Source organism: Elaeis guineensis, chromosome 1, assembly GCF_000442705.2.
Source record: "Elaeis guineensis isolate ETL-2024a chromosome 1, EG11, whole genome shotgun sequence".
NCBI classification, from domain to species: domain Eukaryota; kingdom Viridiplantae; phylum Streptophyta; class Magnoliopsida; order Arecales; family Arecaceae; genus Elaeis; species Elaeis guineensis.
Window position 1 is genome coordinate 108,391,783 of NC_025993.2, and position 12,539 is coordinate 108,404,321.

Below are 12,539 nucleotides of genomic sequence, written 5' to 3' on the forward strand. Positions count from 1 at the left end.
GCAAGAAACTATTTTATGTTTTCTTTAAAATATACTTTAATATTGAAGAAAAATTAGGGTCAAATTTGAACTAGCCAAATTCAGATGCATTAAAAATTAACAACCTTGATTAAAATAATTTCTCTCAATTTTTTTTGATACGGACCAATTATCTTCTCAAGTATTTAATGGATGCACTTGAGTTCACTCAATTAGTACTATCAATTCTCTCTCAAATAAAAAAAAATATTGTTCCGATAGAGGAAAAGTATGATTATTTTTTTATTTATAAATGTGAAAGAATGAATACAATTGGATACTTAGACATCTTTTCTTTGAATACATTCCTTCATATAATCCATCCATTCAATCCATTAAAATTATCATTAGATCTGATGCATCTTTTCTTTAGAAGTCTCCCAAAGATGTGATGCATCCATTAGGATTATTTTGTGAGAAGAGAAAACGACTCCTCATGAGAAATAATTAGAGATGTGTTCGCAGAATTCTATAAAATTTTAAGAGAAGAGAGAAAAATAAAGATAAAATACTAAATTTTATTTATTTAAAAAATTAAATTATTTAAAAATTTTAGATAATATTTTATATTTAAATAAGTTTATCATATTTATGAGATTCTAAAATCTAAAAATTTTGAATTAAATATTTATTAATAAACCAATAGTATACGGCCATGTCTCTACACTAACCAACTGGGTATACAATTAATTTATATTGCAACTTTCTTAGTACAGGTGATGTATGGACATTGATTTGACCTAATATGGCTTTTGCTGTCGTTAAACTTTAATCCTTGTAGACATCCAAGACTAATATCAACATCTTTTATCACAATTATATCACCTGACAGCAGCAAAAACAAAAACAACGTAACATTCATTTTTGGCCTTTAGTCATGTCAGTCAAATTAAATAATTCACAACTATCCACCAAAAAAAAAAAAAAAAAAAACCGTCATTTCCATAAAATCATCCGCATGGAAAGCATGTTAATTAGGAAAGCCAAACAAGATTCGCAAAGGCTAACAATCCATCATATGCTTGGGACTCCCACTTAGAATCGAAACAATATACTAAGACAATAATTCATACCCCATATCAATAATATTGGATTGTCACCTTGGTTAAGAGAATTCCATGCGTCAACAAGGAATAAAGAAGTCATTAGTACAAAAAGGCCACCTTGGTCCATCATAAGAAGGGCTGATGGGAGAGAAGGGTTGGTCACCAAACAAGGGTAGATTCTCTCCTCCTTTCTCCTACTACCACACCCACGCCCCCACACTGGCTAGGCATTCTAGAATCCTTGAAAGGTGGAGTGAGTGCGAGGTGCAAAGAAAAGAAGCGGTGGGAGTGAGTCGTAGATAGAGACAGAAAGAGATATATAGAGAGAGAGTGTGTTACAAACTAATATAGGAGCTAATAAATAAAGTTATAAACTAAAAAGTGAATAAAGAAATTAATAAAATGGAACAGGAAATACTCACGTAAAAGTAGACCTACTAACCAAATCCAGCCCCAAAGTCCTGTAACCACTGGCGCCTTCCGCACCAACTCGGTCAAATGAACCAAGGGGATCGAGTCAATGGGCGCTCCCCATAACTTCCCCTCCTCTCACATAAATCCATCCCCCTCTAGCTTTCCTTCTTCCACTCTTCCCCCTCTCTCCTCCCTTCTTTTAGCTTCGACCTCTCTCTTGGATCTCTCCTCTCTCTTCTCACACAGCCACAAAAAACCTCTACTATAGTTATTAGCGCTGCACTATTACACTATGGGAAGGTCTCCATGTTGTGAGAAGGCTCACACCAACAAAGGAGCTTGGACAAAGGAGGAGGACCAACGGCTCATCGCCTACATCAAATCCCATGGAGAAGGCTGCTGGAGATCCCTCCCCAAGGCTGCAGGTCCCTTCTTTACCCTCCTCTCATCATATTTCTAACTACAAAAATAAAAGAGAGACCCATTTAAAGGTCTGTCAAACAAATCTTATTAATGAAAAATATGCTTTTGAATTGTTTTTGTAATTATAGGTTTGCTTCGATGCGGCAAGAGCTGCCGTCTCCGGTGGATAAACTACCTCCGGCCCGATCTCAAGCGTGGTAATTTCACCGAGGAGGAAGACGAGCTCATCATCAAACTCCATGCTTTGCTTGGTAACAAGTATGCACCATCTTCTCTCAGTCCATACAGTTCACAGTTTCTCTTTGTTTAAATAATTTTACCAACGTTTAGAAATTATTCCGAGTCTATATACAATACCTTATCATTAAAGACTCGAATGGAAGTTATAAGAAAAAGATTTAATGATATTTTTTTATTTCAAAACAATTCTAGAAAACAAATTTTTTATGATGTGATGGCTAATTGCGACAGATGGTCTCTGATAGCCGGGAGGCTACCGGGAAGGACCGACAACGAGATCAAGAACTACTGGAACACCCACATCAAGCGGAAGCTCCTGTCCCAAGGCCTGGACCCCCAGACTCACCGGCCGCTCCAAGGCGGCGCCGCCTTCGCCACCCCCCAGCAACAGGAGGCCCCCACCGCCATCGCCAAGCCCGTCAACTCCGCCGACGAGGGCCAAAGCTGCAGCACCAACCTCGACGAGGACCGCTTCCCGGACCTCAATTTAGACCTCTCCATCAGCCTCCCTTGCCACTCTCCCAAAGGGTCCCCACCTTCAGAGGGCTTAGCAACAACAGCAGCAGCAGCAGCAACGTCCCGAAGTAGCTACAGTACTCAACCCATTTGCTTATGTTGCCATCTCGGATTTCAAAGCAGCGAAGTTTGTAGCTGCCAAACCATTCCAAACTCACATGTCTATAGATACATTAGACCATTGGAAGAAGGGCAGCGCATAAATTACTCTAGTTAGGCTTGTATTGCACTCTTCTTTCTGGATCATATTAGCCTGCTTCGGCTTTGAAATGCTCTAGACTAAGGAGTATTCTTTGTTGATATGATACATTATTATTGTTTATGGTCTTTAGTGGTTTGGGTGCACAAAAAGTGAGGCTAAATATATACATGATCAGGTTTGTGATGAAACCAAGGGTGGCTGGTGGTTTTTATGGGTGTTGGGTTCTTCTGGTGTTGGAGGCATGCACCTGATGATCTCAAGTAAGAGACTGTGTGGAGAACATGTGGAGTGTCTTTGCGTAGGTGAATGGATCACCAATAAATAAAGAGAAAAGGATGTGGGGAAAAGGGTTGGTAGGGGGGTGGTCGGAGTTTGTCATGTGTGGTGGAGTGCGGCGGTTGGTAGGCTAATAATAGTTCAATCATGGATGTCACGGCCTCACAAGTCCGGTTGGGGTCACCCAGTAAAGGGCTTTTAGCATGAGCCTCCGCACCCAAGCTTGTTGCTTAGGTTCCTTATCGTAGCAAAACCCTTTTACCAATATATTAAGGAAAAAAATCTGCAATAGGTTGTGATAAAATCGGTCTCAAATAATTGGGATAAGATATAATATAGTTATGCAAATATATAATATAGATTGTTATAATTTACTCTTTCTGAAGGAAAATATTACTGCAGTACTGTATATAATATGGATTGTAGGGCATGAATATTTATCCTTCTCTTCTTTTAAATATCAAGAGAGAAGTAGAGTTATGGTGATGAGCAAATGATCAAAAGAATAACCAGGAGTTCTGATGTTATATTTTAGAATGAATTGATATCACTCCTGTCTCTTGAAATCTCTTAGAAGAGTTAGGCTGAAATGCCAGGGCTCTATAGTGTTAGCTGGAAACTGAATGAAGGATGAGAATCATATGTCCATTGGATGCTAGTAATTTTATGACTTGTTAAGGCTATCATTGGATGCTCACAAAAAAAAATGGCCATATGGGTGAGCCATGAAGAACGGTACTTCTAGAGAGTATAATTCTGGAGTGCAATGTCCTACATATGTGACGGTATTAAGTTCTAAAACATAGGCAACTTTTGCATCTTCTAGCTGGCAGTGATACTTAGCTCCGAGTAATCATGAGGTGTTGGAAACAATAAAAATTCTACATTTGCTCTTGCAAGACATGAGCGGAATGAAAGAATTAAAAGATCCTAAAATCATTGCAGCGAGGAAAACATGAGAGAATAAAATAACCCATTTTAAGTTCGTATATTGCATTACATTCTAGATATCGTCACTGGATGATTGTCATGTAATTAGTGAGCGTTGGAGACACTGAATGATGTGAATTATAGGGTCTGATCCTATTGGAATCAGTTATTAATTTGTCTTGTATTTTATTTTATTTTATTTGCTAACTTGTGTCTTGGATTCAATTTGGGATTAACTATCAGGTGTAATTGTAAATTAACAACATAAAAACTTTTCCATAACTACAGAAATATAAAAAAATGATCAATTATTGTGGGAGTATGCAAAATATTTCAGTATCATATGCATCAAGCCAGATCTAGTTGTTTGCTAGTGCAATCACCACACAGACTAATTATGATGAATTTTATCATCACAGATCATTGCACCATAGGCAATAAATATTATACATAAAAAATTGGTTCATTTCCACTGTCAGGTACCATTTGGTCTTTGGGGTTTAAAGTTACACCAATAATACCTGCATCATATTGTATTCTCAAAAACAAATACCTGCATTGCTTTCCATATTTTCTGATGATGAACAGTATACTTATTTAAAGAGTCACACCAAATGCGGATTTTTCTCCTTTTTAACAATATTGTATTTAATTTTCTAAGGGATAACAATAGTATATATATATATATATATAATTTATTTATTATAATTTATACCTGTACTATATGTATATGTGTCTCTCCATAAGGCTTAACAGAGAAAGAAATAAAGCAAACTAACCGCATAAACTGACAAAGCTTTTTTTTTTTTCCCCTCTTGGGTGCGGGTACACAAGAAGACCTTTATCAATCAAGATTAGATTCTCTCCAGTATGATGCGATGGCCATGATTGCATAAGCCTAACGTCGAACATGGGAAAATGCATGGTTTAGGGTCCACATAATTATGGCCTTTGCTTTGTACATGAAAAATCATAATTGTTAAACTGGCCCTCCCCAGTTCTGGAGGGAACCGAAGAGGATCCCAACTCTTATCAATTCAATTAACAATCCACATTAATAAATAATTTGAAGTAATTTTACACATTGAAACTGTTCATGTTGTATATGTTCAAAGATATAGATGAATAACACCAATAGGAGTAGATGGTATATATAGAACGGTACCCACAATTTTATAAACATCATGGCCTCTAAAATTCTCGGCAAATGGAGAATATCTTGTTGCAAAAGCACCGAAAGTGCAACACCCCCACGATTGATAGAAAGTTTGGAATGTACGTCAAAAGAGCTTATCCCACTTGACCATCAAACTTGTGGGTAGAGATGTATCACATATCAATCCTACAACATCCACCATCATCCAAAAATATATAACAACAAAATAATTCCACCCAAGTATTCCTCCTTTCCTTCATGCCTACCACTGATGCAAGGGTGTGGGTCCACCACAATCCCTTCTCTACCAACTTAGGTGTCTGTTGTTGGAATTGGAAAACAAAAGCTAGGGAAAGGATCCATTAGCTAGCGGTAGTAGTTGGTGGTTGGTAGCCCCATGGCATCATCCATTGCAACTACCAATTCCTTCTTATTCCTTTCCATTAATTCCGGCTTATGCTTCGCATCTCTTTTCTTTTTGATGTCCTTTTCTGCAGGCTTTGGGGTGAACTAATGGCTCCTAGAAGAAGTTGTGGGGTTGTCTTCTAGAAGGCCAAATCCCCACTCAAACTCTAGCCTTTTTTAAGCATAACATAACTTTATTAGGTCGGAAGCTATCCCCATCAACTATTGAAAAATTTTTATGGTACTACAAAAATTGGTCAATCAGCAACAAAATAATTTGATATAAATTATAATTTATCACTAATAAATATCATAAGACAACAAAATAAAACATTCGTCATGAAATATTATTTAAATAGATGACCGGCGGTGTGATAACATGCATGATTCAACACACTTTTTCTCATGTTGGCACACTCAGCACATGAACAATTTGGTTGTGCAACTTGGCACGGTTTGGTTTAAAATTTCATCAACTCAGACTGGCCTCATGATTCACACAATTGGACAGACGCAAGCAACATATAATTTGTCAGCTTTGCACCAATTTGTGATACATGTGGCTTCTTCAGGTAATAGTACCGGGTCATGGAAATCTTGTAGCAGCTTCATGACACCCATAACAAAACTTTCTTTATAAGCCACCGAGGGTTGGACCAACATCTCTGTCCTCTATACTTTGGCCTGATTTTAGCTATCTTAATTATTGTCAACTATAGCTATATCACTCTCCTAGATTTTCTTAAATTCCCACTTTGGTTAAAGTCTTGGGTCCTCTGCCTAACTTCTCGTGCCTGCCAACTTGCGCTGCACATTTGAGCTGGAGATAGTGAGGGGTCTCACCTTCCTTCTCCATCACACCATCAACATGTCAAGCTTTTGAGCACTCGCTTGCTCTTGTTTTTCTCATATTCCCTACGGAGAAGTTAGGTGTATCTGGGGAGAGAAGCACATAGAGTCTTGTAGTTATGGGTGGGCGATAGCATAAAACCATGTGTCGGCTCCTTTAAGCATAAAGGCCTTTACTCTGATAAAAAAAGTTTGCTTAAATAGTTGTCTCAGGTTGTTCTTGTTATGTTACTCAGCCAAGTAAACATTGGGGACCTGAATCCTGAGGAGACATAAATTAGGTTTGTTTGGTATTTGCTATCACTTGTAAATGGATGCACAACATGTACCTAAAAGTTAATAATGGAAAAAGTTACCTAAGTTGGAGGACTTGCCATAAAATTTGGGTCATCGGTCAGCAGCTGAAATGAACTTGCACTCTTTCATAATTGGCCATCATCATCACTAGCAACAAAAATTACATTTCATGGAAGGAGAATTAGTTGCGCCAGAAATGTTTAATGCATCCCACTTAGGAGAACATACAACCTTGCAATGGAAGCCAAATTCGGTGCAAATGGATGATGCCATGGCCTCACCTAAAAAAGCTAGCTAAAATGTGTTATTTAAGTCTCTTGGTTCTGTATAAATATCTAAAAGTTATCTAGTATATAGCCAACATGATAAATATATATCCATATGGATCCTCACATACACCTCCGTGTAAGCTTTGGTTTCATTATTAGACTAAGAATCTAAATACATTCAAATTCAATCATAAATACTATAAATTTAATCATAAATATCATGATTAGCTCGTGATCAATTCAAATAATCCAAATGCTATAGTGTTTCTTAGTCTATATAAGCTATAGGTTGGGTTAGTTTTGATATCATTTGCGATAATCTAAAATCTCACCTAAAAAAGCTAGTTGAAAGATGCTATTTTAATTTCTTAATCTTATGTAAATACCTAAAATCTATGATCAACATGAGACTAAATATGCATCCACAAGGTCCTCACAGCAAAACTGGTATACAAGCCAAGTTAGAGGTTGTGATTTGGGTATTGCCAAAAGTGAAAGGAGAGTACAATGCTTCGTCGGTGATATGCACCAGCATTGGCTCGGTCCATTCTGCAATGTAACCATGTGGATTAGTGCTCCAAGGTCCGATGGAAACAATTGGTCAATAAACATCACACATGTTGGGTGAGGTTGAGTCCATGGTTGGTGAGCCAAACTGCCAACTGATTTCCCTCCCAACAAACTTGAGAGACCAAATTCCACAAACTAAATATGATCTCCATTTTGCTATATATTTGAAACAAACCGTAACACTAAAGACTCCATGATGTGGAGCTTTCCTTACCTAAAACTGTCGACTAGATCCCTTGTTGTTTGACTGGCCAACCGGATTAGTGTTTCCAAGGTTGCCTTTGGCTTGGAATATTAGTGTGTGCTTGTGTTTGTCTCCATTTGTTTGCGTGTCTAACAGGTAATTAAATTCTTATGAATGGCCACAATAGAAATTTTCATTGATATCAACAATGCAGAAGACCAGTTAGGTATATATCATAAAGTTGCAAAGGATTTTACTGTTACTAGGCCAATCCAGCAAGTGGGTGGGATTTGATGAAGGCAATGTAGAGGATGACGCAAACCTCCTTACCTAATACCTAAGATTGATGACATGGTTTGAATGCTTTATTCTTACAATTACGTCGATGTTGCAGTGACGAAGTAACCAACCTAGCAAAGTTAGGTTAATGGAACCTTCCAAGGATCTTATCATTTCATCACGAGGAATACCTAACATAGGGAGGAAAGGTAAGCTTGCCAATACCTATCTCCTTTTTTAGGTGCATCAATACCTATCTCCTTTATCATTTTGGAAGTTCTACTACCTATCAGAAAATCCACATTCTAAATGCTTGAACTGACTTTTTGATTTGTAGACTGCTACTTCTCTATGTGCAATTGCATTCTATGGAGAATCCAAGCGGAACCCATAGGATAGAAAGTTGGAGAGACCACAGAAGGGATGTAAAGTATCTTTTTTCTTCTTTTTTGGTTACCAAAGATGATCCAAGGGGAATGTCAGAATAGATAAGATTAAATGTGCCTTCAATTTTGGACCCCTTGACCAATCAAATTATTCTTGGCTAGGTATGGCAGACACAGCTGTGTGCATGGTTCGGTCTCGGGGCTGATGTGTCAGATCTTCACTGGCTGGGGACTGCAGGACCTAAATCCCACACTGGTTAGACCCATGGAAATGCAACTCTTGTCCAATGTGAATGGCCAATGGGGCCCGTGGATCCTACCAAACCCACCAATATGTGACTAACGGAGCAAGAACGGACCATCTGAGAGGAGAAAGCTGAGCTCTCTAGAATATTGCAAACAGGACCTCTTGGCCTAAACCATCTGCAATGAATAGGCCTGAAGGCTTTACAATTTGATAGGTGTTGAGTGGATGTCTAATTAGGATATCACCTTTCAAGATCATTTCGGTACTGCATGATACAATAGAAAAAAATAAAATAAAATAAAAATAATCAAAATACATGGATCAGCCACAAAAGGGCTCGTCTTCACAGAACATGCAAACTTCACTATGAAAAAAAAATTTTATAAGAGAAGATCTTATCCTCAATCCTCGTATATCCAATTTCTTCACTCACAGAAAATTTTTCCTCACAAAAAACTCTCTCTTAGAAGACCCCCTCTGAACCCCTGAAACGACCGCTGTCCGCTGTCCAGGAGCCCTGCTCCTCTCCCAGCATACGGCTCTCTCTCTTCTCTTCCGGATTCCTGTTCTTTGGTTTTCGTGCGACCTCACGAAAAATCGAGCCACGCACTGCCTTCTCTATTAAGGCACAAGCCTTTTAAAGGCCTTAAACACAAACTAGATCATGATTAGGAGTCCTAAACCAATCCAAATAACTCCTAAGCCATTGGATCAAGACCACAAGCTACCCATGCCATCTGATCGCGCGTCGGTCCACAGAATAGTACCGTGGACCGCACGAAATGCATGAAAAATGCCCATGCGGTCCACAGATCCAGTTGTGGACCGCCCGACCCACAGTGGACCGGGGTACAGGCCTCAGGTGCGGCGCCTGGGCTTGGGCCTGTTCGTGCGCACGGGCATGGGCCATGTCTGTGCTGGGCGCTTGGGCCCGGGCCGTGCCCTGCACCGGGTCGCGCCCTGTGCGCCTGGCCCGCACGTTGGGCAGTGTCCCGCCGCCTGCGGCCGCGCCGCCACCGCTCCACCGGCCCGTCGTCGGTGGTCCTTCGCCGTCTCGGATCTTGTGCCAACTTTAAAAGCTTGTATCTTCTCCATTCAAGCTTCGTTTGAGGTGATCTTAGTCTCATTGGACTCCGTTTTTCATCGCGAACCTCGTGCGAACTCAATATAAATCAAATCTTGAAGCGTCAAATTTCAACAATCTCCACTTCGACTCGATATTCGACCTCCTCCTAACTTCGAGAGCTTCTGGATCTTCTCGCCCCCATATCCTGGGGCAATCATCTGCTGATCATGGATAGGCAAACATGGGACTCGAGCTAGGCTGCTTGATCCCATCTCCGTCATATGCTGCGCTCCTCCTGACCTGAGACCTACTCGGGACATCATCCTGCGGTAATAGGAATCTCACCTTGCGATGTTGCCTTTCCTCCTCCTGAGTCTTTTGTCTCATGCCCGATCCGCCTCCACCTGGAGCTCCACCTCACTCTGGGCTCCACCTAGCTCTCGAAACTCCACCTCGCACTGGGCTCTCCGCCAGGTAATAATGTCCTTTGCTCTCCTTCTTTCCCTTCAGCATAATCCGATCGCTGCGTAGCACCCTCAGGATTTCTCTATCAGCTACCGTCCTGTAGCTTTTCGAATCCAGTCTGCTAAGTGAGATAAGATTCCGTCTGAAATAGGGTATGTATCAGACCTCTCTTAATCTCCTCACTACACTATCATGTGTTCTCCAGCTGATCGTCCCAATGCCTCTGATTGCACAGCTTGATCCATCCGGCAAATATATAGTGTCCTCACTGTTCTCTAGAGAGTCAAATTGCTCCTCTCTACAACATACATGATAGGGGCATGCAGAATTTAATATCCACTACTGGGAAGAAGTAGATACCTCATCATATATCTTCAAGACATCTCCATTTGAATCGCTGCCGATCGTCGCTACAACAGCCACGGTTCGATTTTTGAGTTGAGGGCAATCTCTGACTAAATACTCCAACTCCTCACATCGGTAACACCTGACTTTGCTCAAGTCCCTCCTGGACTTGGACTGCCCTCGTCGCGATCTCCTGTCACTCCGTCTACCGCCTCCTGCTCCTCCAGAAGCCATCAAAGCTAAGCTACCGCTACCTAAGCTTGAAGCCGGATTCTCCCTCCAGAGAATCTTGTTCTGGAGTATCGCTGCTGCAACCTCGTCCATCTTGATGGTGCTCTTCCCCACTAAAAGAGCAGTCACCAAAGACTTGTACGAAGGGGGAAGCGATGCCAGCAAAATCAGTGCCCTGGTCTTCTCCTCAATATTCTCACCAATGCTGAGGAGGTCAGTGAGAATTTTCTGGAAGTGGCTTAGATGCTTCTGCACGCTCTGTCTCTCAGCCATCCGCAGCTGGTAAAACTGCCTCTAGAGAAAAAGAGTGTTGGTGAGAGACTTCGTCATGTATAACTCCTCATGCTTCGACTACAGCACCATCAGAGAAGTCTCACTCAGCATATAGATCACCACCTCATCCGCAAGGTACATGCAGATGGTACTCACCGTCTGCTTCTGTAGCCGTTTTCAATCCCGCACATCCATGGTAGTCGGTTTCTCATCGGACAAGAGAGCATTGATCAATCCTTGTTAGATGAGCACGTCCTTCACCCTTGCCTGTCACAAAGAGAAATTGCTTTTTCCATCAAACTTGTTGATCTCTATCTTGATTGTTCCTGTCTTCTCCATCTTCAGTCTTGCTCACCATCACTGCAATCTGCGTCTTTATACCGTCTTGCTCTGATACCACTTTTTGAGTGAATGTTTGGCCAGGACACCACTTTTCAAGATCTTTTCGGTACTGCACGATGCAGCAGGAAGAAAAAAGAAACAAAATAAAAATAATCAAAATACGTAGATCAGCCATAAAAGGGCTTGCCTCCATGGGACATGCAAACTTCACTATGAAAAAAAAAATTTATAAGAGGAGATCTCATCCTCAACCTTCGTACATCCAATTTCTTCATTCACAGAAAGTTTTTCCTCATAAAAGCTCTCTCTCTTGGAAGATCCCCTTAAACCCCTGAAGCGACTGCTGTCCGCTGTCCAGGAGCCCTGCTCCTTCTCTCCCAGCACATGGCTCTCTCTCTTCTCTTTCAGGTTCCTGTTCTTCGATTTTCGTACGACCTCACGAAGAGCTGAGCCACGCACTACCTTCTCTATTAAGGCACAGGCCTTTTAAAAGCCTTAAACACAAACTAGATCATGATTAGGAGTCCTAAACCAATTCAAATAACTCCCAAGCCGTTGGATCAAGACCGCAAGCCACCCATACCCTCTGATCGCATGCCGGTCCACAGAATAGTACCGTGGATCATACGAAATGCATGAAAAATGCCCACGCGGTCCACAGACCCGGCCATGGACTGTCCAGTCCACGGTGGACCAGGGTACAGGCCCCAAGCATGGCGCCTGGGCCTGGGCCAGCCCGCGCACGGGGGCTTGGGCCGCGCTTGTGCCGGGCGCCTGGGCCGGGCCGCGCACCCCCGCTTGGGCCGCATGCCCCGCGTCGGGCCGCACTCTGCGCGCCTGGCCCGCAGGCTGCCGCGTGCTGGGCGGCATCCCACAGCCTGTGGTGGTGCCGCCGCCGCTTCGCCGGCCTACCACCGACCACCGATGGTCCTCCGCCACCTCGGATCTCGTGCCAACTTCAAAAGCTCGTATCTCCTCTATCTGAGCTCTGTTTGAGGTGATCTTGATCTTGTTGGACTCTGTTTTTCGCCGCGAACCTAGCTATAGGCTCAATGTGGATCGAATCTTGAAACATCAAATTCTAACAATAGGACTAGATGAGAATTGACT

The 12,539-nt window shown here is 41.5% G+C and overlaps 1 protein-coding gene across 1 annotated transcript; it reads left to right on the forward strand.

Moving 5' to 3' along the window:
• Positions 1 to 1,583: 1,583 nt before the first annotated feature.
• On the forward strand, positions 1,584 to 2,983 carry LOC105038411 (myb-related protein 308). The gene is made up of 3 exons (XM_010914218.4): positions 1,584 to 1,903; positions 2,030 to 2,159; positions 2,373 to 2,983. Exons 1-3 carry the CDS (start codon positions 1,771 to 1,773, stop codon positions 2,872 to 2,874), a joined length of 765 nt encoding a protein of 254 aa, XP_010912520.1. The 5' UTR covers positions 1,584 to 1,770; the 3' UTR covers positions 2,875 to 2,983.
• Positions 2,984 to 12,539: the final 9,556 nt, after the last annotated feature.

What these genes read in the sequence shown, in the direction of transcription:
- LOC105038411 (XM_010914218.4), top strand. Translation starts at nt 1,771, where the DNA reads ATGGGAAGGTCTCCATGTTGTGAGAAGGCTCACACCAACAAAGGAGCT. An exon ending in ATCCCTCCCCAAGGCTGCAG is followed by an intron (nt 1,904 to 2,029) that starts GTCCCTTCTTTA and finishes TTGTAATTATAG; the next exon opens with GTTTGCTTCGATGCGGCAAG. An exon ending in CATGCTTTGCTTGGTAACAA is followed by an intron (nt 2,160 to 2,372) that starts GTATGCACCATC and finishes TAATTGCGACAG; the next exon opens with ATGGTCTCTGATAGCCGGGA.